Source organism: Labrus bergylta, chromosome 13, assembly GCF_963930695.1.
Source record: "Labrus bergylta chromosome 13, fLabBer1.1, whole genome shotgun sequence".
NCBI classification, from domain to species: Eukaryota; Metazoa; Chordata; class Actinopteri; order Labriformes; family Labridae; genus Labrus; species Labrus bergylta.
Genome location: NC_089207.1, coordinates 28827901 through 28855757, shown reverse-complemented (window position 1 = coordinate 28855757; position 27857 = coordinate 28827901). Strand labels below are relative to the sequence as shown.

The 27857-nt window shown below is 40.9% G+C and overlaps 1 protein-coding gene across 2 annotated transcripts in view; it reads left to right on the top strand.

The window, feature by feature from the left end:
• Positions 1-27857, top strand: part of LOC109984348 (FERM, ARHGEF and pleckstrin domain-containing protein 1) — a 57115-nt gene that overhangs the window by 21358 nt on the left and 7900 nt on the right. For both annotated transcript variants that reach the window (XM_020634455.3, XM_020634454.3), the window contains exons 3-20: positions 10698-10802; positions 10896-10938; positions 11399-11477; positions 12522-12619; positions 13355-13469; positions 15024-15171; positions 15288-15383; positions 15556-15719; positions 15829-15897; positions 15988-16081; positions 17309-17522; positions 22832-23019; positions 23513-23602; positions 25579-25712; positions 26737-26818; positions 26903-27140; positions 27232-27362; positions 27479-27547. In XM_020634455.3, coding sequence (XP_020490111.2) covers positions 10698-10802; positions 10896-10938; positions 11399-11477; positions 12522-12619; positions 13355-13469; positions 15024-15171; positions 15288-15383; positions 15556-15719; positions 15829-15897; positions 15988-16081; positions 17309-17522; positions 22832-23019; positions 23513-23602; positions 25579-25712; positions 26737-26818; positions 26903-27140; positions 27232-27362; positions 27479-27547 — 2157 coding nt within the window. The remainder of the gene's footprint in view (positions 1-10697; positions 10803-10895; positions 10939-11398; positions 11478-12521; positions 12620-13354; positions 13470-15023; positions 15172-15287; positions 15384-15555; positions 15720-15828; positions 15898-15987; positions 16082-17308; positions 17523-22831; positions 23020-23512; positions 23603-25578; positions 25713-26736; positions 26819-26902; positions 27141-27231; positions 27363-27478; positions 27548-27857) is intronic.

Below are 27857 nucleotides of genomic sequence, written 5' to 3'. Positions count from 1 at the left end.
ACAGACAGGTTTTTCTTTTAGAACTAATGACACTTATTTTCAATTCAATATGCGTCTTACTTACGCACTAAGGCTCATCATTAGTGCTTTTTCAAAGCAGAGTGCTTCTTGACTGTTGACCTTAATCCTCGGCCACAGGAAGAACAGCCTTGGTCTGAGGCTCTTGTCTCTACATCTGCGTTATCTAAGGTCATCTATATTCTGACAGGGAAATCCCAGAACTGGAACACTGGCCAAATGTTAATATAGGTTCATTGTGAATACATTAAAATGCTTGAATATGATCTTTGACATTGATTTTTTTCACCTCTCAGCATCCCTGGAGGTTTATACAGCTATTGACTTAATGTTTTTCAAGGGTATATGGATCTGCATGTGTTTGGTCGGATCTGAATCATTTTAAGCTCTTATACTCTACTATATGAGACTGCTTGTCATTGCCATTTTTCCTAAATGGATGCATCAGTTGAAAGATGAAACAATTGCACAGCTAAGTATCAGAAGGAGCTAAAACAAGTTCCCAGTGTTTGGCGTGAAATTGAGTCATATTCCAAAATGCATGTCAGGTCACAAACTATCATTAGCACTGTGAACAGTCTCCATCAAAGAGGCAGAGGCGCTCTGGATTTGCTGCTCTGAGGGCTAAGTAGTTTAAGGCTAATCTTGAGGAGGCCAACTGATTGGCCTCACCAGTAAAGCAGCATGTGCAGCTGTCATTATTTATTGCTGTTAAGGATTATGGGTAAAGGAACGAGCAGCACGACAGAACCTACAACCAGCAAATTCCTCAAGTAACCTGCTTCTGAAAAAAAATCTCTTTTAGACCTCACATTCAACCAAGTCCTGAGGCAGGTAGTGCTCTGACTGAGGTGAGGAGGCCTTTGTGTTAGAATGTGTTGATACACTCATACGAACAGTTTCTTTCCATGGTGTGAAATGATGCTCAGGATGATGTTTTTAGTCTGTTAACATATTTTGCGTTGGTGATACCAGTGCTTTTTATTTATCCCCCTCCACACAAAACTGTATTGAATCATAAAGAATAATTTGTTTCAGTCACTGTGCTGGACTACAATTAATAAAATAAATTCAAGAAATAATTAATCGATTTATCAATGATTTGATTAATTTCCTTAAGTACTGGTTAGAAGTTCCTGGTAGTGATGTTGATAGTGTAGTTTTTTTTTAAACTTCATGTATCAGTAATATTTTTTAGCATTGTACACCTTTATTAGACAGCCGATAGTACAGAGGTGGCAGGAACTACAGTAAATACAACAAAGACCTGATTCAAGATTCAAGTAAAAAGAAAATCAAAACATGATAGCCTTAGTAGTTTTGTGTTGTGAAATCATATTGTCAGTAAATATAACAAATCAATGATTATGAATTTCCCAGGAGATTGTTGAAGATACCTTTTAGGAGAGATTTTAGGTTTACCTGCCACTGTTGAAACAAAGGAGTTCTGATATTTGACTTGAATATTTCCCCCATAAACTTATATGCAGAGATATTAAATTGAAAACTGCCTCTATGTAAATAGTATTACTTATTTTTATTTCAGGGTATACAGTATATCCCTAATCTAACCCAATGCAAAAACAGATTCCAGTCTTAGCCTCTTGGTATCTGACGTCTTAAATTCTTCAGTTTGCTGTAGCTGCACTTTCATGCCAAATGATTATTAATGTGTATAAATTAATTAATTAATTAATGTGGATTTGGCAAGCCTGTATCTCCATATTAATTATGTTCTTGATAATGCTTATGCACCATATCTTAATGACATCCCATATTATCACTGTGCTCTCGCTCTGATGCTCTTTCTCTTTCTCTCTCTCTCTCTTCCTTGCTCACACTCTCTCTCTCTCTCTCTCGCTCACGCTCTCTCTCTCTCTCTCTCTCGCTCTGATGCTCTCTCTCTCTCTTGATCTCTTAAACACTTGAAAGCACAGTGATTATGTATATCAGTGTGTCTGCTCCAATATTAGAAGCTGCTCTTTATACATGCAGAGTGGCAAAGTTGCTTATACTTAATTAACATAGATACAATATGATTTTTTTTCACAAGATTGTGTCACATCTGTTTTGTATCTGAGTTGTGTTATACCTCTGCCCGTCACTGATCTTCACAGCCTGTACCCAGAAAGCTAATTCAACATCTGTTCATCTTGCTTTTAAACATATTATGACTTTAATCTGAGATTGAGGCTATTGTTTTACACTCCCTACAGAGTCCAAGGCTTAAATTAGGAAACTAAATATAGCAACAGTTGGTTTAGAAACATCTGCCCACACAATACATACATTTCTTCTTGCTGTGTCAAAACTGATTGAAAAATGTGATCTCTTTTTGGGGAATTGTCATGCTCAGGGGAGACTTCAATGCAGGTGCTTTTTTACTGGTGTGGTTTAGTGTGAGTAGGTTCATTAAACTGAACAGTGTATATCCCTGTTTAGTTGGTTCTAAAGATGGTGGCTGACTGTGGATTGGATGCGGCTATTTAATGGAGGTAGCTTTTCAGTTATCCAGACGACTGATTCAGACTTAACACAATCATGAAGACGGCAGAAAAATCCATCTGAAAGATGATCAGACACATGGATATATGATTTTTAAAATTGATTAAACAAAAGCTGGGTACAAAACCTACGAAAACTATCAAATATATATTAAATAGAAGAAAACAAATTAAGCTGCCGGTTGGCAGGAGTTGGTTATTAAGGTTGGAGTAATCTATCTACACATTTACACACTGTGATATTCTTGCACAAACTAACTACATGCCTCTTCAGAAGTGAAGAAATCAAAACATTTTCACCCGCTGAATGTTTATTTGACCATTTTTCCTCACTAACATTACCTTTAACATCACAAGATCATTATTTGTGCTAAAATAACAGATACCGTCAAAATAAAAACAGGAAATAAGATGATGAAGATTTAAGGCATTTAAAAGGAACAAATGAACATCAAACTTCAGTTTAATGAAGAAATATTTTCCCTGAAGTGAAAACAATAAACCAGTTAATCACAAAGAAGTTTCTATTTCTTTGTTTTCATGTATCTTTCTGCTAGTATTTCTTCTAGTCTGTGATTAATATCATTGTAACATAACAACACTGACTGTAACTTCCACTACATAATCCTACAGTGTATTCTCTAATAAGACCACGTGTCCTGTGTCAGACGTGTCACGAGTATACTGACCGTTTAATCAATCTGATACCTCTTTGACATGTTTGTGTTCAGGATATATTGTGTATGAAAGACTTGTCTCTGTCTCGACCTGACCTTGTGGGAGCTGTCTTTCACTGTTACACTTAATTAATCTCCTCATTAACCTATTGATTGCTTTCACCGTTACACTGCTCTACAGTATTTACAGCTAATTGAGGGAGCTCACTGTCTCTTAATTCTGCAGGTAGAGGAGGTTTCTTTTACATGAAAGTGACACACTGATGGATAAACTGAAGTTACTTTGAATTTTTTCTTCAGTTAATTTGCTAAGTATTCCAATATCACAAATGGAATTATTCAAAGAAATGAACACATAAAAGTCAGGTCATTTTAAACAAGGAGCCATCTAACTCTAAAATAAAGAAGGAAAAAACTAAAATATCCCTTTACTTACATGAAACTTTGAAACTTTCTCATTTTCATATGTTAATAATGCCAAGATTGACTGACTTGTGACTGGAATTGTCAAATTGTCACCTTGTTCGGCCGTGATCGTTGACCAGCCGATCCTCACAAATGTAGCCGATTCTGAGCCGAAAAGTACCTCTCTGCCCAACAACGGGTGTAAGCATCCACGCTCTCCATACATATGTGTGTGTGCTCATCCTCTCCCTCTTTCCCTCCTCAAGGCAGGAGTAGTACATTAAAATATGATTTCATTAATATTCCTGTAATATTCTTTACAGGAACTGTGGGACACTTTAATGTTAAAACCTCAGTGTGTGATTATTAAAAAGTTTGAACTGATGATCACTTTGTAGGAAATATTAAAAATGAATGCATATTGATAATTAACGAATACAACAAACGAGATGAAAACTCTTTGTAGCCGCAAACGCTATCACCATGGCAACAAGAAAGAGAGAGGAACACATGTAAGAGACTACAAGTAAAAGCCTAATGATGAAAACTAGTTATCAACGTTAGTTATTTGTCCGGTTATTCATATTGTCTTTAAAATTCAGTGAGAATGCAGCTGAAGAGAGCGAAGGCGTACTATTCTGTTTCTCTCGTGATTTATTATCACCATAAGTTTTAGCATGAAAATACACAAAAATACAGCAAATAAAGGCTTTGACACTCAAAATATCTTGGGAAATTTTTGTGTGAGTGAGAATGAGAGGTGGTCACTGGAGCAGTTTTGAGACTGAAAACTATCAATCAACAGTCAATTTTCTGAACACAAAAGAAAAAATCCATAAAATAAAAATTACAGTTTAAAATGTATAATTCAGTGCTTCACTCTGCTTTTAACTAGCTGAGCTAAACGTGGGGTCTTAGCCTTAGCCTTGAAGTGACGCTTCCTCCACCTGACTGACAGTAATCCGTGGTTCTGGGAAGGGGTGCTGCTGGAGAATAACCAGCATGGGTCCAGAATTTGAAGAAATTCAGGCAAATGAAGAAAAAAAAAAGAGGCCAATCTTTCTTGGTAATTCCAGCTACTTTAAAATATCCTCTTGCTCTCTGCTTTTTTAATACAAGTTAATATTAGGCTAGGGCATTATAAAACTTTAAAGCATGTTGCATCAGTGCATTTTAAATTGAAAAGCGTGAACTGGAGTTTGCAAGCAGAACAAAGCATGTCAGGCTATTTGGTTGTCTGTGCTCACACATAACTGTTAGATCTGTCCTCTGATTTATGCCGCTCTGACTAACAGTGGGAGATCCTCGCACAAATGAGCAGAGCAATGCTGCTGTTATTCAGCTGCTCAATGGCCACAACAGGACACTTAATTATGCTTCATGCTAAATCAATATGTTTCCAAGCAGCCCAGACTGGCTCTGCAGGGAAAGAGGGGGAAAAGGAGGGGAAGAGGGGGAGAAGGAGGAGGGAAGCTACTTCCATCTCAGCTACAACCCACTATTGAATGCAGCGGACATTATTTTCATGGTTGTCTTCTCTGGGCCTGGAGGCTGGCCTACTGTGACAGAATGACTCTGACAGCTGTGGCAGTCCGATCATTCCTTTCCCCCCTTATTTGTGTTGATACTTTTCATGTGCAGCTTGGGGAGTTTTTGGGAGACAAAAAAAAATTGAAATTTACAAAAAGTTATTTAACAGTTTTCTTGCAAGTGTAACACTTCATTAGATGGAACGGAATTAAGCACATCATGCTTTAATCGAGGTGTAATTATAATGAAGCTGTCCTAATTATGGCTACATTGCTAAAACATATGCATGGTCACATGTCTGTATGTGCAGTGAGGACGTGCAGGTCATTTGACAGGATTATCAGAGGTTTCTCCTCCCTACGCTGTTCTCTCTCTCACGCTGTAGTCGAGTCACCCTGGGAACCTCTGCAGAACCTGACCTGAATCTCAATGAGCTCCGGCTGCCACTGACCTCCCTGTCCTACCATTCCTCAACAATGCACAGTATGCTGCATGGACAAGTACACACTCATACACACATGCAGAGAAGCCGACATGTTCTCCTAAGTGCTTTAAATTACTGTTATCTTTTTTTGCTACTTTTGAGCCACAGCACGAGGGAGGATGGGACAGGAAGGCAGTGCAGCCCTCACATATGTTTTCAATAACAGGAGGATTGAGTTTTGGGGATGTATCTGCCTGCTACTGGAAGTTTCCATTTCAGCCCAGCCCTGAGGAGTGTTATCTGAAGAGCAACAGTTCACTAAAAGTATCCCAAATCATTTCTGGCCGTTTCTTTCACTACCATGTGTGAAAACTAGTATTTCTTACTTTTCTCTCCTGAAGTCTGTTTTTTATTTTTTGTATCCAGAGTCTAAAATATCAGCATTTTCACATTTGGCTTTTTTTTCCTTTTAATCAGATGAGCCATGGAGATGGTCTCCATAGTGACCTTCATCTTCTCCTGCATTTGCTTCTTTCATTCTTTAACTCCAACTGCCTCCTTCATCTTTGACCTCAATCAGCCTCCTGCAATGTTGTTAAATGTCACAAATAAAAAAAAAACCTGCTGAGAGATGACTGCTCCTTTATCTGTCAAGCTATATATGACCTCAGACCATATCAGACCTGCAGGGGCCCCTCGAATAGCCTGGCCAAAGACGGAAGACAGGCCAAATTAAATCAATTTTTTTATACCTGCCATATATGGCTGACTGCTAGGTTTTGGAAAAATAACCATCAACACAACTCCCATATCCAACCAGCCACGATCCCCTTTGTTCTTCCTGCCTCTCTGGAGCCTAAAGGTATTGGCAGTCTGTTCACCACCCGTGCCACCCACCCAGGAACACTCCCCCAGGAGAAGCTTGGTGAGCACAGCCCAGCCTGGCTTATTGCAAGTGAAGTGGACCATACCAAAAATCTCCTGGAGGGGAACAGAAGAGGGAACACAAAGCTACTTTACACCTGACCTTTCTGTTGTTTTAGCTGACAGGAGCTTACTAACAAGAGATGGGGGTTGAGTGGGATGGGTGTGGGGGGCTTTTCTGTGTACCCTGGAGTGGAAAGCTCGGGCGGACATGTGTGCAGACATAGCTGTCATCTTTATTTAGCTCGTCTCTGTCAGCTGGAGCATTGTGGAGGTCAGTGTAGCGATGCGAGATGCTATCTCTCATACACATGTAAACAGTAGCAGCATCCTACAAGCCCCATGTTCAGACCTAATGAACCCAGACAGACCCGACCTGCTGGGACTGAGAACGCTGAATCAGGATGAATTGACTCACTCAAGACTTGGCTGCTACTGTGTAAACTTGTGCCAGTGCTTTTATGGACAGAGGTCATAAACATGGAGATTGGTGACATTTTCTTGGAGTCCCCTATGATGAAAGAAATGTGAGCTGCTGAATGTGGTTTTTTTTCTGTAACCTTTCTGCAAGGGGAGAGACCACGAGGCATGTGCAGAGGGAGAGGGAAATAATTCTCCACCCGCTGATTAAACAGCATCAGCTTTTGTAATATTTGTTTACCATTGTTTTGGTGGAAACTTGACATTTTTAATAACTAATTCTTGAAGTTTATTGAAGAGCCTTCTGGAAAAATGTGAAAACAAAAAGTCTTACTGTAGATATTAAAAGCAAAAATGAATGATAATGTTAAACAACTAGCATCAATGATGACGTAAACTGTATTTAGCCATAAAATTTATCTGGGATGTTGATTTGATTAAACAATACTTTTGAGACTTTTTTTGATTGCTGGCTGTTTGGCCTGAAATGTGGTCTGACGTATCAGCTGCAGTAGACAGGTGTTTTCAATGCATGAGGTCTAAAACCCAGCTGCATACAAGATGCTCACCACTACAACACTGCCAGACAATGATCCTCTTATACAGTCGAAGATTTAGCTCTTCTAGAACCAGATATTTTCACCATAAGTTGTTAGGGACCAAAAACAGAGCTGGCAGAGAGGGGCATGAAACATTTCATCTTTATAGCTGCCCCAAAGTCCCCCCAAATCTGAGCTTGCAGGATTCAATACATAAAAATTACCCTTTTTTTGCTTGATGCGTTTTAGTAAATGTGAGCATTTGAATGTGCTAAACTAGCACTGATTACAGTTCAAATTTTACATGGTCAATATCAACCTATTAACAGGTTTGTTTTTTTGCCTTTTTGTAGTCTGACATTATGGATCTGTTACTATGGATACAACACATATGATTACTGATGTTCTTACTGCTATGAGTAAGTCAAAATATCTGCAGTATAGATGAAATGTGTCAGTGCTGATATCACCATTCTGTGCACCACAGACCACTTACTAATGTGTCATTTTGGATTTGTTCTGGTTTGACTTGTGCTGGTGGAAATTATCATAATATTGCCAAGAGTGTCGTCAACTGTGTCATGGTTGGGCTCTCTCCTTTCTCCTAACCCGCCTGCTCAAGGCCCTGATCCTGGCTCCATCCAACACCTTTTAGAAGAACCAGAAGGCCAAATGTGAGCCAGGTCTTATCACACCACATCGCTAATGCTCTTGTGTCTGAATGGGAGTTAAATCCCTGCAGCCTGATCCCAAAATCTCATGGAAAGCCTTCCAAGAAGAGCAAAGCTGTTATATCAGCAAATTAATTCCCATAGTTTTGGAATGAGATGTTTCACAGTTACATAGTTGTTTGATTTCTCATACTTGTTTGGAGGGTTTCACATGGGAGTGTTGCATAATGCCGAGTGTCCTCATTATACTTGAAATAACTCCACCATAACCTTCTCATTATTGAATCTGTACATATGAGTTAACATTTTAAGAATTATAAATTCAATCCATATATGAAATTATGTCATTAAGGTTTTGGCATATGCCGTTCTGGTCTAATCATGTGCCGTAGCATGCTGCATATGAGTGGCAAACAAGCGATTCATTGTGGCGTGGGAGAATAATAACTCCTTCAGTTTCATTATGGCGTGGGAGAATAATAACTCCTTCAGTTTCATTATGGCGTGGGAGAATAATAACTCCTTCAGTTTCATTATGGTGTGGGAGAATAATAACTCCTTCAGTTTCAGTAGGGTCCTCGCTGCAAGGTCGGTGCTCGGACCCTAAAAAAATGTTTCAGGTGGCAGATTTCTGCTTCCTCCTTTGATTCTGATTCAAATGACCTAAAGAATGTTGGCCAGGATTGTACAACGCTGTTATCACATTGTTGTTGCTCTGTGCAGAACCAGGAAGATGCCAATCAAAACTTGTTCTGCCACACCCACACAGCTCATTAGAAATGTTTTGAACTGCAAAATGAACGGTTGAACTGGGTTTACTTCCAGTTGTCTCCCCTTATTTTTTACTTTTTGTGGGTGCTAGATGAGATGCTGAGCTTTAATACCATAAATGCATTTTTCTTATTTCATGTAAACTGTTTGAGGCTTTGAAAAGGACTCGTTATTTAAGGTTCCATTGCATTGTCTTCACTATAAAGCCTCTGAAGACTTTATTACAACAGAGTCACATAGTGTCCTTTGAGGGCCTCCATCACGTCAGCACTCAATCTGTTGAGAGTTGTGCTTCATTAAGGACAGCGCCCTTTGCGTGGCGGGCTGCCGCAGTGTTGAATAGCAGCACCATAACTCCAGTCTGCAACAGCTGCATTTAATCAAGCTGTGCCTTTGCTCCAATCAGCCTCTGCCTAACCCATCTCTGCTTGGCTCGTGGTCACTTTACTCTGACAGCAGATTTATAAGTCTGGATATGAGAGAGCGCCCCAGAAACACTCCTCGGCCCTCACTGTATTCAGCTCTGTACGGGAAGAATCTGTCCAGATCAGTGCACCAAACACAACATACACACTCATTTAGGAGTTACATCCCCTGTTGGTTAAATCGGTCAATTAGAAAGCTATGTGTGTATATGAAGCCTCTTTCCCTCCAGCCTTCTTATTCAGCACCCACGCCATATGGAAACAGCTGGTCCTCAGTGGTGGGATGCCCTATGCTCTGCATGAGGCAGCCTGGAGAGAGATAGCTGTTCTACACACAGGAAGGACACACACACAGGGAGGAGTGACGAGGATTTGGGGGGGACTTGTTTGGGGAAGATTTGGATTTGGTTGGGGAAGTGTAAACCCTCTCACTAAGCTGGTGGAGCTTAAGTTTTTACTCTCCAAGCATTAAAAGGAACATAGTCGGTGTCATGCTTTGCTTTTTAAAACACTGCATGGATTTACAGGCAGGCAAACCCCCCTTTCATGTCAGATGAGGCGACAATGTCAGCCCAGTTCAACTGTAATTCTTGTAGTTGTGTTCGCCTTTGCATCTCACTGTCCTTTTATGTAAAAGAGGTGGGGGGAGTCTTCTTCTTTGAAACGTACTCACATGCAATTCTGAATCCCTAACCGCTACCATAAACACTTTCACTCTGAAGCTGTGATAAGCTTCGCACTGCTGCAAACCAGTCACGAGGATTCAGCCATGCAGAAAGTGTCTTGCTGTGTGCCTAACAGAGCTCTGTGTCTCCTTGGGGCGCCTGTAACCGCAGCAGTGTTTCCGTGGAAATCCCTGACATTTATTTGACCTTCCATGGGAACGTTTCTCTCCATCCAGAGTTGGGGTGGATTTTTTCCTTTTTCTGTCATCACTGTCAGTCTTCAAAGTGTTTGTGTGTACTGTATGTGTGGAGAGAGTCTTTATCGCATCCTGATTCTGTATCAGCCTCAAAGACCGCTGGTCCACCATCAGCGACAGCAATGACACTGAAAACACAGATCAAAGACGAGGTCCAGACCCCTGTAGCTGCAAAAGATTCCTGGAGCCGACTGAGCTTTTTGAAAGCAGGGATAGATGGAAGGAGGGAGGCTAGCCAAGGAATTTAGACAGAGTTGTCATCTATTTAGGGGAATTAAACTTCCAGATGAGTCGCCATTCTTCGCAGCAGCCTTTTTGTGTTACTTAAAGCTTTTTTTTAATGTGTCCAAATCTTGTAAATAATAGAAAACGGCTGACAACAAGACTTCAGAGGAAACATGACCCTAAAAAACTGAGTGTTATTTTAACCAGAGTTCTTTGTTGTTTTCTTCTCCTCTTGTTCACAGCAAAAAGCCTCAGGCAAGGTGCTGTTTGACCTGGTGTGCTCTCACATGAACCTCATCGAGGGCGACTACTTCGGTCTGGAGTTTCAGAACCAGCAAAAGATGATTGTAAGTTATGAACAAAATTATTTAAAATGAAGCTCCTTTTTTTTTAATGTATAACTAAATCTCAATTCATGTTTGTAATCTGTTATATTACAGGTTTGGTTAGACCATATCAAGCCCATTATCAAGCAGCTGCGACGTAAGTGTTTCCAAATGGCTCAATATCTTTTTCTCTGTTCGTTAATTAAGCTAAAATATCTTTTACATTGATAAAGGTTAGGTATGACTTGAGTTTAAATCCCTCCATGGAGGTGATGGGCTTTGTGCTGTATGGTTTTTTAATGCAACCTATCCAATAAAAAAGGAGGAATCTATGTAGCTAGTGTTCAGTTCATTTGTTAAACCTAGCAAGAAATAAGTGAGTTAATGCAACATTTGTCTTACATTCATGAAGGTTCTCATGTTTAGTTTTTCTCTGGGCCCACATGTGGAGAAGTTGATCCAGCTTTATTGTTAGCCTGAGGTTTTTGGTTGTCATGTAAGGATGCGAGCTCTCGAGGAGTGTTTGTTTTTCTAAGACTGCTCCCATCTCATCTAGCTCTACCTGATAAACTGGCAACTGAGTGTTTATTGTGTCATTAATCATGTATCCCTCACAGGGCCGAAGCACACAATCCTGAGGTTCGCTGTGAAGTTCTTCCCTCCGGATCACGCTCAGCTCCTGGAGGAGTTAACAAGGTCAACAGCTCTCCACAGAAACTTTACAGTCATCTCATTTTCAGAATCAGAATCAGAATCAGAATCGGGGTTTATTGCCAAGTACATTTACACATAGAAAGGAATTTGACTTGGTGTATTGGTGCTAAACAGTTAAGAAGGAAATAAAGCAGAACTGGCAACAACTTAAATAATACAGTTTAAGAAGATATTACAATATATAAAATAGAATTTAAAAATGTAAAATATAAAAAATAAAAAATAAAAAAACATAAAATGCTCAAAAGGTTCAATGTAGGAGCTGTGCAGTGGACTATGGGAATCATGTATGTTTTCCAGGTGTCATTTTGTATATTTGATGTGAATGTAAAAGGCAAATATGAAACATGCTCCTCTGTTCCCAAAAGATTTATTCCCCTCACTGCTTTGCAATTTACATGTCATGGCTGCCATGTTTCTGATTTAGGCCTGAGGAGATTAGCGTGAAGCTAATGATTTTCTGCTTCCTGTTTCCATGTTGTGGAGCTGCTTGCATGTTTTCACTGTCAGAGCGGAGAAATATTGTGCATGCAGAGAACAATATCTGTCTGACACACCTGTGTGTGTGTGTGTGTGTGTGTGCTGTTGTTCTTGGCTGAGGACTCACACATACTTCAGATGTTTTTGTTTTTTTTACAATGTGGTTGCTACACTGTGTGCAGTATTAACAGACGGAATGAAAAAGAGAGATGCACATAAAGTCTGCACATGTAAAGCAACTCACCTCTGAAACACAAATTAAATATTTGCATAAATGACACTAATCAGAATGTGGTTGCATATAGTGCTGATCAATCTGGGCAAAGTTTGAAACAAATCCAAAACTGGCAGCTACGCCAGCGCCTTAGGAGAAACTAATAGAGCAACTGTACATTGTATTCAATCAGAACTGGAATTACTGCAGCTCCCTCGAATGTCATGTTTGAATTCTTAAAGGTATTGGTATTTGATCTCGCTCCAGTGCTGGAAACCACCACCACACTTTCTCTTATTTGATGTGTGAAACCTGTTTGTGTTTGTGTCCAGGTACCTGTTCGCCCTGCAGATCAAACAGGATGTTTCCTGTGGACGTCTGACCTGCAACGACAGCAGTGCCGCACTGATGGTCTCCCATATTATCCAGTGTGAGTTCCTCATGGCTGTTTGCTCATTCAGCTTGAGAGACCAAAGAGTTGGCTGATCGGATAGTTGTCTTTGAAAAAAACTCTGTGTGTGTTTATCACACCGAGCTCACCATCAAAACATGTTTTAGTACATTGTTTATGTTGAAGATCATAAAGGAATAATATCATTTACATTGTATATATTGTACATTTATTGACTTATGTTATTTATTTTTAATTCCTTGTTGCATATTTGTTGCTTTGCTAGTTATAGGGTATATATATATATATATATATATATATATATATATATATATACTATACTATACTATACTATACTATACTATATATTTAGTGTTATTTTGAAAGCTTTAGCCTCAGTAAGACTTGATTTTTTTTACTTCATCCTGCAGCCTTTTTGTACAGAGACTGCTTATGAATGTGTCTCTACAGGAAGTATACTGTTATTACTTCTCAGCCATGAGTATGCCTATATGTGTGGTTTTTTTTTTTAATTATCCCGGGGTTGCTGTGGTTACCTTTTTAGTCAGAAGCAGCAATAATATTGCAGGACTGCTTCAGAGAAAGTGTTCATTCATGGAGCTGTGCAGGAAACCAGACATTCATGAGCCACTGTGTGTTCCCCTCTGTGTGATTTGTCACATTCAGTCACTTTTCTTACTTTCATACCAAATACTTCTACAATAACAAGCGATTGTTGTCCTCTTTTTTTTCTTTTTATTTCCATTTTCTTAGCGGAGATCGGGGACTTTGAGGAGAGCCTCTGCCGGTCACACCTCCTTAACAACAACTACATCCCCGATCAAATGCCCCTGATCGACAAGATCATGGAGTTCCACTCGAAGAATATGTGAGTTCTTGTTTGCGCGGTCTAAAAAATGACACGTTCCTTCGATTCAGTCCATGTTTCCTCTGATCATAAAGTCCCTGTAGCTGTGACTGAAGAGCAATTATTCTCGTCACCCGGTGAACAGGAAAGGTTGTTTCAGAACCTTTTGTGTGTCCTGCTGTGAAGTTTTATTACACAGGTGACACCTTCAGGAAAAACAGCCGTGGAGTGAATGGGTTTCTTTCTCAGCTGTGCTCTGTTTTCTGTTATCATGCATCAACTTAGAAAAGCTTGCCTTTTGTAAGTTGTTTTTACAGCTTCTGGCCAGAAGTGATTATGAGTGTGTACTCCATCCACAACATACTACACGGAAATCCCCCTGTAACCTATACTCTCACAGATGTTGTAAGTCTGGTTTGTAGGTTAAAAACACACTGTAGTGTCTTAAGAGTATATTACTGGATGATTTTTCAAATATCCTCCAACCCGCCCCCTCAAAATGTCCCAATCAGCTCACAAATGTCAATGGGCTCTCCCAGAGGTTGCCACATAGTGGGCATTTGTTACAGAAAAACAGAGTTCCATTAAATCTCCTGCTCTAGTTGACTTGCTCTCTGCTCTCTAAAGGCTCTCTGTGTTGATAACTGTAACTGCAGTTCTTCTGGCGGGATGCCACGCTGAGGCAAGTCTCCTATCAAAAAACCACACACAGGAAACTGGACGGCTTATCCACTGATAAGAATTAGGAAAGTTAGTTAACGTTTGCAACCCCTCCCCAACCTTCCAGCACTGCTCCAAAAAGACTTAGATAAACATTAGAAACGTGGATCCACTCAGACTCGCTCTTTCACCTTAATTAGTGGGACACACAGCGCGATGATAAGCCAGGATTGAATGTATTTGTCCAAAAAATATGCTTAAAGGATAATGAATGCTTGAGTTTTTTAATTGTAAAGTCGAAGTGTTTAAACCCAGAGGTAAGATTAGCCCTCAACACTTTTAAAATAGGTTTATTTAAAGAATAAGAAAAAGGTTATTCTCTTCTATTATTATAAAAAATCTATCACTCTTACTTCCTGACTCCTCTGTCCTTTCTGTGGTTCTCAGTCCAAAGCCTGGTCATTTCTAAACAATAAAAAAACACATTCAAATTTAACTACCGTGTTCCCACTGGGCTCTGTATGTTAAAGCAAATGTGATCTAAGCATAATTCAATGGTGCATTTGTTGAGGGCTATTTCCATCCACAGATTACGACACATTTGTTGCTTAGGGGAGTATTTACAGCAGCAGGATGATCTATATGGGATTAACTCAAATGAAGCACAGTGGCTGTGTCCACAGGCCATGAACTGAACTGCCATCCAGTGCAGCACTTTGTTTGTCCTTAATCGTTTTTGGACAACACTGAAAGTAAACGGCACAGTCATGTTAGTCCTCGACTCATCAACAGACAACTCTCCTACATTAAGCATGAATTCCTTCTTTGTTTTGATCTTTTTTGTCAAACTTGAAAAAGGAGAATATCTCAAATGCTTCTTCTTAAACTTGAGTCTCTCTTGTTTTGTGTTGTTAGAGGTCAAACGCCAGCTGAATCCGACTATCAGCTGTTAGAAGTGGCGCGCAGGTTGGAGATGTACGGGATTCGTCTTCACCCTGCCAAGGATCGTGAAGGCACGAGGCTGAGCTTAGCCGTGGGTCACACTGGTGTCCTGGTCTTTCAGGTCAGTCACAGGAGGCAGTAGCTAAACTGTTGTGTTTTTAAAAACAGTTACTTGTGTGTCAGCTTCACCTCAATGGAAATGATTGTTGATGTTAAAAGTGTTTGTCCTCACTGCAGGGACACACACGGATTAACGCCTTCAACTGGTCTAAAGTGCGTAAACTGAGCTTCAAAAGGAAACGTTTCCTGATCAAGCTGAGGCCAGATCTAAATGTAAGTTATGTTCTTGATTCAGACTGTTTGAAATACAAAACTCTTCAGTTGATGTTTTTTAATTTGATGATAATTAAGCATTATTTAGATGGAGGCTTCAAATAAATAAATACTAAATCCTAATACAGTGTTTGATGTTTTAAGTCATGTGTTTATGCCCCCCCCCCCTCAGAGTTCATATCAGGACACTCTGGAGTTCCTGATGGGCAGCAGAGACTGCTGTAAAATCTTCTGGAAGATCTGTGTGGAATACCACGCTTTCTTCCGCCTCTTTGAGGAGCCTAAGGCCAAGCCCAAGCCTGTGCTCTTCACCCGAGGCTCCTCCTTCAGATTCAGGTAGAGAGAGAGTCAGCTATCTGTCAAACAGCAGTTTCTCCTCCGTCACTTAACAGTCCACCACAGCGCTCCCAGAATAGCTCATTATTATCTCTCCTGTTCCCTGCAGCGGGCGCACACAGAAGCAGGTGATTGATTATGTGAGGGAGTCTGAGTTTAAAAAGATCCCCTTTGAAAGGTAAAACAGGCTGCAGACATGATTGACATTTTGTGTTGTGCGAGGTCGCTCTGAGTTTATAACACTGACCTTTAACATCCTGTGTGGCAGGAAACACAGTCGGGTTCAACACAACAGTCGGGTCCAACAAAACAGCCGCCTGTCGCCTTTGCCTTCTCCTCGCCACCATGAAGTGCCAACAGACGTGAGTGGATCAGAAGTAGACCATTCACCCATGTGCATACCAAGTTACCTTACAGATCCCATTACTTACAAGGTTTCTTTTTCAAACCTTTCTCACCAAAAAAAACATGAAGGTACTTTTTAGATTTTACAGCTTGCATTGTTTAAGACATTTTAAACTACAAGAGGTGTTCCATGAGTTCTGGTATACAGACTTTAAACTATATGTATCACTGATTAATTTGTTTTTAATACAGAGAGCTAGTTACAGAAAAGTGTCTCTGTCTATTTCCATCAGTCCTACATATCATTTGTTTTTGTGCTGTGCTGTCTTTGTGAGGTGCACACTGATATCTTTTTACACGACTGAAGTTCCTAACGGATAAATCAAGTTATTTGAATTGAACTGAACTGAATTTGAATAGCTGTTAGGATATTCAGTATATTGGCACATCCTAATTTGTGGTGATGCTTAATTCATTCATTTAAAAGAACACCACCTGTTCCAGATCTATTCACAAGTGGTTGCCTCCCCATTGGACCAAGTCACGTTTTTGGTGCTTTGAACTACTACATTTTTTTTGGCTAGTCTAACTTACAGTCATTTGTACATTGTTTAGCAGTATTACTACATGTATTATATTTATATCACAAACTCTTGATCACTTAAAATGAAGGCAGGAATATTCACTTTTTAAAATATGAAAAAAAGCTTCTTATGTTCTCTGCATCAGGCAGAGTTAACTAAGGCTTTATATGTGATTTTTTGATCCAGCAGATGTCGCCCTTGAGCACCAGCATGAAACCAAAACAACTCACGCTGCATTGTTGTGTTAGCATGCTAATGCTAGTGATCTTTATTATGCTGGTATCTTCACACTACATGTAAATTTACCTGAAATGAGCGTGATCTAGAAACACAGTTAAGCAGTGAGTACAGTATGTTATTCTTCTTTTCTCTAGTCCCTCAATTAAACAACTTTTATACACGAGGGGAGGAGTCAGCCGGCCGTCCCGGCAATGTAAACAAACTGAAGATAGGACTCTGAAAACATCACAGACAGTGGGACTCGAGTGTTACACCCATTGTAGACAGTCATGACTCACAGAGTTATTTTCAGAGGAGATACTTGATTTATATTACATTTAAGTGTGAACAATCACATATAAAGCCTTTAAGGTAGTATCACTAATCAAATCCTTCATGGTCAGGAATAAAACATACTCATTATGTGTCTCTTTCTGTCAGCATGGGGCTCCCAGGGTAGACTCTCCTCATAGGCGTCATTGGACAGAGTCAGCATTAGTGACTGCAGAAGACCCCTCAGCTTCACGGACTACAAGGTTAAGCCCGGCTCACCAGAGGAACGGCCACAACGAAAGAGACAGAACGGGGTCTACGTCCCGGACGGAGGAGAGAACAGGCTCGACGCGACAGACTCAGCCGGATCATCTGAGTACAGGTCCAGCTTTTAGTCCGTCTCGAGGCAGCAACTCTTCCATTCCGTATATTGACTGTAAGGATGTAGATAGTGAATGCAGCCTGGGCAGGGACCAGGCTTTAAGAATGAATCACAGAGAGCAGGCCACGCTCCGACGGGGTTCTGCAACAGGGAGCATAAACGGGCCTCTGCAGGTCCAACAGGAACACTTTCTGAGTAGGATGCGGTACAGAGAGTCCCCTTCTTCTAGACAATCCCTCAACATGAGCCACGACTTTAGTGAGTCTCCCAACCAGTCATACCAGAAAGTTAACAGAAGTCCTGTCCACAGTGCTCTGTTGGACCCTGCTCATTTTAGAGAGAGGCACTGCAGCAGCCCCCTGACAGTCCACAATGTGGCTCCAAGGAGTGTTGTCCCCAGTCCCCCCATGGACCCCCCACATCAGTCAAACCCCCCCAGTTACGCCGAGCAGAACGGCTACAGCTCTGCTCCCGCTCCATGTGAAGAGGGCAGATATTCCCCTATCACAAGTCGCTCCCCCCGCTCACACAAAAGCCACAAAGTGAGACACCACCTGGATGCAAACCCCAACCAGGGGACGTCCTCCTCAGGGCAGGACTCACGCCCCGTCCTGTCCCGGGCTGAGCGCATGGCTGCTCTAGAGCGCCGCATGGTGGCTAATGGCCTCTCGGCACCGGGCAGGCCCAGGTCCAGTCTGGGACACAAGCGGTTGAGGCAGGCAGGTGTCCCACAGATGGGAGGGGTTCAGATGAACGACTGCTCCACTACGAGTGGTTCAGAGTCTGATGAGTCTGAGGTGGAGACTCACAGGGGGACCTGCAGCAGCCCCCTGATGTTTGGTAACCAGGTGGAGGCTAACTCTAGTTCTCCTATTCCCAGGAACAAGTTTTCCTTTGGCAGCCTGCAGCTGGATGAGGAGGCAGATGAGGACGGGTGCCAGGCCTTCAGTGATGAGGAGGGTGCACAGATTTTCAGCTGTTAGCGCACAGAACACCCCCCCCCCCCCTCCCACACACCCGAGAGTTTAAAGGGTTTAGTTTGGGTCCAGATGGAGTTAGAAAAGCTGTGTTGTGTGGGTCATAGATTATATCAGAGAGCGACTGAGAACTCCATGTTCACAGTAATCTTAAACTATTAGATGCACGTTTTGAACTCAGCATCTTTCATGGAGGGGTGCAGAAAGGAGGGAACTCCAGCCTCCCCGTCGTTTTAAGAATTCCTTACAGAAATACACAAGTGCCATGTTAGGATTTAACAAGGTACAGAGAATAAGAGGCTCTGTTCATGTTGGAACGCTTCAAGAAATTGCACTTTTTAATCACTTTTTTTTACACAAATCAGATATTTAGAACAGAAATTATGAAATCTTGGTTGAGCTTCTGTGTCTCCGCTGCCTTACTGTATATGATGGAAATACACATATCATGTCATTGTGGATATTTCTGTTATTTTTTAATTATATTAACTGAGTTGTACAGTACAGGGCTAGTCTCGTTCAGCCCAGAAGGATCTGTGGACTGATATTTGTGGCAGCGATTGTTGACATTGTAGGCATTTGGAATAATCCTGTCGCCTTGTCTGATGCTGCGTCTTCCACTCGATTGTCATGAGAGACGTAGTGATAGTGTCTGAAGTATTTGGCGTTGCAGTGGAAACTCATAACTGCTCTGCAAATATGGATTTGAACATCTAATTGGTGTTTAAATATTGTTTACAGTTTGTTTAGCTCTTTGCTACCTGACACAGAAACATGTCATGTTTATAACAAATGAGGGATTCAACATGTCTTAGAGTATTTTTGTAAATAAATAGTCTGACTGCATTAGAAGGAGCAGCAGCGTTTTGGTCTGGCTGAGGTGAAAAGTCTGTTGCGGTGGTATTCTATCCACTCTCTCTTGTTCACTATTGATGCCTTCCATCTGCTCTCGACTCCTGCTCCAGTATCTCTGGCTTTTAATTTGGTGTCAAGCTCCAACCGCTGTGTTGTGGAAGTTTCCCCAGTTTGCCGAGTTTTTCAATCATCTTCACAAATGGCACCGCACTTTTACAGTTTTCTTCTGCACTTTTGTCTTTGTGTTTTTCTATTTGTGTTCGTTGAAAAAGTCTGTTTCTTTATCCACTGTTCTGTCGAGCATGAAACTTTTCATTTATTTTATTTTCTGTTTTTTTGTTTTTGTTTTTTTCAAGGTGCATGTAAACCTGTTCTGTCACTCACGACAGTCTGTGTGGTGGAAAGATTACCGCTTTCTGGGTTCCCGCCTCTGCAGTGATCCTGCTCAGAGTTTATTTATTCCTGAGCAAGAAAAAAGAAAATCAGGCTAAAGATGACAGGAGCTTGGGAATATGTAGGAAAATAGAAGCAGGTTAGAGTAACACGTTATGTGTGAGTACTGAATGTGTGAAAGGCAGATTAAGGGCAACACCTCAAAGCACAGAGTCCCTCGGCTCGTCCATCACCGTCGACTGCTGCTTCAAAGTGCTCACAAACACTTTTAACATTGATTTCAGGTAGCATATATACAGTATGTCTGTAAACGTTATAGCTTTATATGTGGTATGTATGGGTTTTTATTTTGTATTATATTTTAACATTCATTTTTGGGCCTTTTGTGCCCCCAAAGGAGAGATAGGACAGTGGACTGAGCCAGAAATCAGGGAGAGAGAGAATGGGGAATGACATGTGGGAAAGGAGCCACAGGCTGGATTTGAACCTGGGCGGGCCGCCCGCCTGGAGGACCACAGCCCCCACCCATGGGGCGTACGCACTAACCACCATGCCACCAGCGCCCCATGTGTGGGTTTTTATTAGTTGTTTAAGTCAAGATCAGTTTTAGATTTTGGATTATTTGATATTTCAACATGAGTATTGGCCCAAATCTTTGCTGATTAAACATGAATGTAACAATGTAATTACAAAATAGGTGGTACCAGTAGCGCAGTGGTTAGCGCGCGCCCCGTGTACAGAGGTTATAGTCCTCCAAGCGAGCTGCCGGGGTTTGAATCTGACCTGTGGCTTCTTTCCCGACTTTCCCAACTCTCTCTCTCTCCACTTTCCTATCTCTCAAATAAAAGCATTTATAACAAGCCCCAAAAATAAAACTTAAAATAAAATATTACAAAAGCAGGCACCCCTGTAGCTGAAAGTTAAATTAGGCTTATCAGAGAAACTAGAAATAGAAAGAAAAAACTTTGAAAACGTCAGATGGATACAGAATGAGTATTAACTGGAAAATGGGGGCGGAGCATTCTTCTTGTTTATGCAGCTTATAGTTGCACAAAGCATTTGCAACAACTGTTTGGCCATGCATATGCTCCTGAAAATCCAAAATATATCAGTGACAAAATGTTCAAAGCTGCATGAATGAGATTAGTACAGCACCATTAAATCAAACAGACGCTTGTTTATTTGTGGGAATGACTGGATCACTGCAGCACGAGAACCCTCTCTGGTGCACAAAGCTCTCCCATACACCTGGAGGTAAACTCTGTCATAGTGCAATCTGAGGAAGAGAGGACATGCTCTTCTTTAACTTTGGTGATTTCACTTTAAACGACTTTAAGTGTCCCAGGTCTGCAGGAGAGACTTGTATGTGTGTGTGTGTTTTTTCCACCTCTTATGTTTCCACTGCATGCTGTGTTAAACCAGGACTGAGGTGTGTTCTGCACATCACGCTGTTCTGCCCTGTCTGCTCTCTGCATGTACTATCAGATGATACAGGAAGTCACTTTACTTTAGTTTCATAGTTTTTAATTTAACAGTCTGGAAAATGTGATGTAAGCACAGATTTTGGGAATAAATAAATCATGCAGTATCATTAGAGACTGAATTCTGAAAGAGAGTGCTTCTAAACAGGATGTTTCCCAAACTCAAACTGTGTTACTTCAACAGGTCAAGTGGTGTAAAAGTGATTTGTACTCTAACTGAATAATGCAAATGTTTCCTCATTACCAGCTGACTTTTTCAGAACAACTATAATATATTCATGACAAAACGGTCATGTGGCTCTTTATTCAGAACATTAAATGACATTCACAGGCATCTTTTATTCATTTACTGTAGTGTTAGAAAAGGCCCAGAAAGCTGCATGAATTCATCTCTGTTTTTGTTGATTCTGCTCGACATCTTTCCTTCATGTTCTCACTCATGCTCACCTTGCTTTGACCTCCTGACGCTGCTTTATTTTCATTTAAACATGTATATATTCATGTTAATAGAGAGTTAATAAAGATGACCTCTTTGAAGTGACATTTTCTGAATCTTCTTTCTGAGACCTCAGTAGGTGCTGTTTGTCCTTTTCTTCTTCCTGTAGTTTTGTGTTGTTTGTTGGTTGCTGTATGTCTGTGTGTACATTCATACCCCTCCTGTAGTTGGTTTCCATTCCTTCTTCTCCTTCATAGAGTGCAGAGAGAAGTCCCCTCTGTAGTTGTGTAGCGCTGTTGTTGTTGTTTCGTGTTTGCATGTTTTGCGATGTTGTGTTTTTATCGGCACTCTGGAGGACAACAGAGAGAGGTGGGCAAGTTGCAGCTTAAACATAGTAAGTAAGCTGAGTGGACACGTTCAGTGTAGATGACTGTTAGTAAGCTGTTTCTCTTGATCATCCTGCTCAGTGTGCTTCGGCTCTCGTATTGATTGACTTGGCATAAAGACTGCTGTGAGAGCTGTCTGGACTGTAGAGTGAGTCACGGCTGATGTCTCACTTTCTGAAGGCAGCAACCGAAGAAAACTCTGATTTAGGTTCAAATGTCTTTTTAAAGCAATGAGGTGCTATATGTAGCGCATTCCTGACCCTGTATACTTTATTAGTGTGTAAAGTTTAGCTGGTGAAATTTTTGCCGTGGAACATTATTAACTGAATGCTTTGAGAGTTCAATCAATATCAAATGTCAGTGTCTTTGAAATTTGGCATTTCTGTAGAGCTGCAAATAATTAGATTTTCACTGTTTAATAATCTGCCCTTCATTTTCTCCATTAGTTGTTTAAATGCTTAGTCCCAATAATGGGAAAAGTTGACAGCTTCAAATGTATTTTTGTCCTCACATTAAAGATATTGAGTTTCATTTCTGAGATGAAATGAAACGAAAAGCACATTCTGACATTAAAAGAGCTGGAAACATTTAAAGCGTTTGATTAAAAAATGACTTCAGATGAATTCACCAAATACCACCCGTCTGAGACTTGAAGTGTAGAAAAGTAATTCAAAGAGAGATTTTGCACAGATTACGTTTCCTGTAAAGTTCTTTTTAAATCTATCTCCACTCACTTCTCCTTCTCCTCTCCTCTTTTGGGTTTTCGATTGACCTCGTACAGGAGTGGTTGCTAACAGTCCTCGTCTCTCTGCGTCCTCTGGTAACTCTCACGGGATGATGAACGGTCAGAAGTCACTGGAGCTGTGCAGCCACAGTCCTGACGGCAGGCTGCCTTCCCCCCTCACCAGCCCGCTCCTCAACGACGCAGGCAGCGTTCGCACGGACGATGAAGACGAGGTTCGGAGAAAGGTTTGTGATTTTCTCATGAAGAAAAACAGCAGTTCAAACTTAATGGAGTTGCTTTTTGTATCTTTTCTTGTTCCTTAAAGCTACTATTTAAAACAGACGTTGACCTTGAATTCCTGTCCTGAGTATTCCTGAGTGATTTTTTTATTTTTTTTATTTTTAAGATTTACATTAAGATTTTGAAGTTTATTTCGAACAGGTGAAATAAATTATATTTATTTATTTTGTGATCAAGTAATAACAGGCTAAACTGTGAGATCTTTATAATAGTGTTTGTAGATGAGGGTAACAAGAGAGGAAGAAAAGCAACAAATATTTGACATCAACCAAATCAATTGTTATCGTAAAAAAATCAACAAGAAAGAAAAAATACATTTTAAAGTTTGTATCTTTACAAGATAAGACAGGAAGCCTAAATAACTAAACACCAAACACAAGTTGGAGTTTCTCATAGTTTTGCTCACTCTCTTCCTCCTCTGTTGGTTTTTCTTCACAGAGGTTCCCAACAGATCGAGCCTACTTCATCGCCAAGGAGCTGCTGACCACAGAGAGGACGTATGTGAAGGACCTGGAGGTGGTGACTGTGGTAAGAACACACTGAGTCTGCCCTCCAACACGCTGCCCCGCTGTTTGTTTTCCTCTGTGCTGTCCTCTGGGGAGAAAAAACATTGATTATTACGCTTAGCTGCTCCATCGCAGAGCGCCCGCCAACAACACACAGAGCCAAGCGGTGACACAGGGATATCCTAGCAGATGAGATTTCATTTTTTTCATTCATTCCCCGTACCCTGTGAAAAGCATTTATCCGTCTCACTCATGGCTTTGAATGCTAAACTGTGTTTGTGTTTAAAGAGATACATCCAGCTCCCTGTTTCATTCTGTTCCTTTGGATTTCACCGTCTGGGAACAAGCACACAGAGCATTTCATTAGACATTATCAGAAAGGAAATGTAGCAATAAACAGGATATTAAACATGTTGCAGAGGGAAGAGGCTGCTCTAAAGCCTGCAGAAAATGCATCACTCTGTTTTTAAAAGGCTGTAGCTTTTTGTGTCTTGTTATTTTTGGAGAGGCCTTTCATGCATCTCATAAATATTTGGGTCGGCTCTTGTACTCGCTCACTCTTTCCAGCTACATGTGTACTGTCTCACTTTCTTACCCCCACTTTTCACATTTTGCTGCTGTCCGGTGGTGAAGTCATCAGTACAACAGCTGGCTCTTCTTCTCGAGCGCTTCCAAAAGCTCTCTCTCTCTTTTTCCCATCACGTCAGCGAAACAAAGCTGTCCTATGTCTGTAACATGCAACGTTTGACTTCAATCTGACTTAATGGAAGAAGGTGTTAAAGACTGATTGGCTATTGATTCCTCCATTCATCCTCCAGCAATTAAAGGATTTAAGAGACGTCACAAAACTGGAGCACAACAGCAGACACACAGATGAAGGGCTCGTGTTAGTATCCTGCATAAACAGGGCATTGATCAGAGCTCCACAAGCCTGCACTGCATGCCTCTACAAGCTCAAGACCAGAAAATCAGGACCTGAGTCACGTGAGCACATGGAGAGAGGAAACCATTGCACTGCAGTTTGATACTTTTTACAGATTTTAAATCAAAGTCAACTTTCTTTCATGGTCGCTTGAAACAGGAAAATAGTTTTACAGTCTCTGAAAAACACCTGTGGTATCCCTCTTTGAAGACGGCTATCATAGTTTCCCTCTCATCTGCAAAGGGCTGATTCCAGCGAGCACTTTGTTTCAGATTCACCTTCATGAGTCTGTGTTTCAATTCCTTGGATCAGAGGGTCAAATATGTAGTTGCTATTTGCTCTTATTTTGAAGTCCACAGCTCAAACCGGAGAACATTAAGGTGCCATCCAATCATAAAGTTTATTTTGTTGTTGCTTTACATTAATAGAGATGTTCATGTGCTAAACTATTTACTGTATGTGCAGAGTTTGACACAGAAAGACTGTTTCCCTTTCATTTCTGCTGAGCTAAATAAATCTGAGTCTATGTTCTGCAACTAAGATTAAAGGCGACTTACAGTATGATTCAGTGTCTGATATAAGTTAGAGATGCACTGATCCACTTTTTTTCAGTTCTGATCCGATTCCGATGCATATGTTGCGATACCGATAATGTCTCCAATGTGTCTTTAACCATCATTATTATTTTTTTAATGTTGTTGGCATCATTTCTAAGGTTACACAGAGCTGTAGTTAACCCTTAAAATGATTGAAGATGGGAACGATTTGTGGTCGCTTCTTGTCGCTCAGTCTGGATGTCTTTAAAGTGAGACTGTGTGAGTTCAGAATGTTTGAAGTGCCCAACGATCTTTCTTGATCGGTAACATGGATTGGCGCCGTCAGTCTGATATCCTATATGTACATTACATCAATATCATACCTGATACTGATATTAGATCAGGTCTGTCCCATCTCTAATATAATTATGTGTAATGTTGCAACTTAAAACCATCCATGCATGAAAAACTAAATATCTTCTTTAAATATTTTTATAAAACCGTTTTTCAAGCATCTGTGTCTTGTTTTTTGTGTCTCAGTCTTTCCAGAGCGCTGTGGGACAGGATGAAGCCACTCCAGACTCCCTGAAGAACACCGTCCTCTCCACCTTCGAGCCGCTGCACAAGTTCCACACAGGTTTTCTCAGGGAGGTGGAGCAGAGGCTCGCACTGTGGTGAGACTTTTGTTTTTACTTCAAAACTGGAGAAAAAAAAAAATCTCTGCAGGCTGAAACATATAACGGATGAGGAGCTGGTTTTTGTTTTAAGTCCAATGTATCACAATCCCAACCTCCTTTTTTATGAGTTTAATTGATATTACGTCTTAAAGGGGGTCTGACCCGGCCCCTTCACATGGCCCCTGAGAAGCTATTGTCTCCATGGCAACAGTCATGCTGCAACCGGCCTTCTCTTGCCTGTGGGTTTCTGCTGTCTGATCTCCTTAACAATGTTGGGCTTTATCTTATATACACACACACACACACACACACACACACACACACACACACACACACACACACACACACACACACACACACACACACAGACTTGCAGACAGTGAAGCATAAAGCGTGTCATTATTTACGGCTATTAACTGCAGACGTTTACAGTAGCATTTTAATTTCAGAGCCTATATGTGCCTGTCATCATCATTTACTTCTAATTAAAGCTCAAAGTGATTCTTCAAATGAAAGCTCAGAGTGAAAAGAAGAGCCAGCTCTACTGATAAGAACCACATTCAAATGAGAATGCAAATCATCCAGCACTACATGTGTCTCTTCTTTAGCCTTGTATATTTCAATGTTATGTAGAACCTTAGTTGTTGTGAGCAGGATTAGAAAGCTGTTTGTCACAGATTAGGAAGTTTTAAAGACTGGATATGTTTCCCTACAGTGACTGTCTAAATGCTGATCCATATTAATACAGATTCTGAATGAATCCAGTAATGGCAGCTCATTATTTCTGCTCACTGTATGGGGAAAGTCTTACTCAAGGGAGACACCTGCTGGTGGATCTGTTTTTTTTTCCTGTTTTTAAATATGTGCAACTAAAACTTAGACTGATTTTTTTCCTGAATAATGAATCGTATCAGAGGAATCAATTATCTCTAAGTGCCTCTATGTAGCTCAGTCAATTACTTCAACAATATCTGCATAATGATTCAGAGTTTAAAAGTGGCTGTTGTTTTGTTTGTTTTAGGGAAGGGCGCTCCAACGCTCACATAAAAGGAGACTACCAGCGCATTGGAGATGTGATGCTGAAGAACCTACAAGGCTTAAAGGTGAGAATACTACTTAATGTTTATCTGATAACATAATGATAGAATACAGATTCATGTGCACCATCTTTAAACTTCTCTGCACAGCCCCTGTCTGCAAACCTTCACAGACAGTCTGAAGTTCTGCTGGAGCTGGAGAAGGCGTGCAGGGCGTCCCGCAGGTTGGAGGGTCTCTGCAGGGACTTTGAGCTGCAGAAGGTCTGCTACGTCCCCCTCAATGTCTTCATTCTGCGGCCTCTGCACCGCCTCATCCACTACAAGCAGATCCTGGAGCGTCTGTGCAAACACTACCCTGCCACTCACGTGGACTTCAGGGACTGCAGAGGTACTGACCTCAGGCCAGTTTATCAATAAATCACATGTAGGTGTTCTGGTGGTCTATCTCCTTTAATCTCTTCCCCCTGGTTGGTCTGCAGCTGCTCTGGCAGACGTGTCTGAGGTGGTGGAGCTTCTCCAGGGAAGCCTGATCAAGATGGAGAACTTCCAGAAGCTTCTGGAGCTAAAGAAGGATTTGATTGGCGTTGACAATCTAGTTGTCCCTGGTCGGGTGGGTCTAAAGCTTGAAAGACTTGAACAAAAACTGTTTTCATCTATCTGACGCCATGTGTGTGTTTTTGTTTAATGTGAGAAGCAAACGTATAATTTTGTTTTTCCTTTTCTCAGGAGTTCATCAGGTTAGGTTGTCTCAGCAAACTGTCTGGAAAAGGCCTACAGCAAAGAATGTTTTTCCTGGTAAAACTCACTTTTTCAAAATGACATCATGTCACTAATTTACCTGTTTGATGTCATTGGAAAGATAATCATCATTTTATCCCTTCCAGCTTTACATTCCTCAGATGGTGTTAGCGGACGTTAGTAATATGCCTGTTTTAAAGGAGGCTTTAGTGTGGAAGTACAGTATATGTAGTGGAGAAGTGAGCTGCCATTGGTTTGAATAATGTCCCTGTTGTTATGACACGTTGTTTGTGCTTCTTTGGATTTATTTATTGGCTAAAATCGAAGTTTAAACAAACGATCGACCCAGTGGCATTTAGTTTGACAG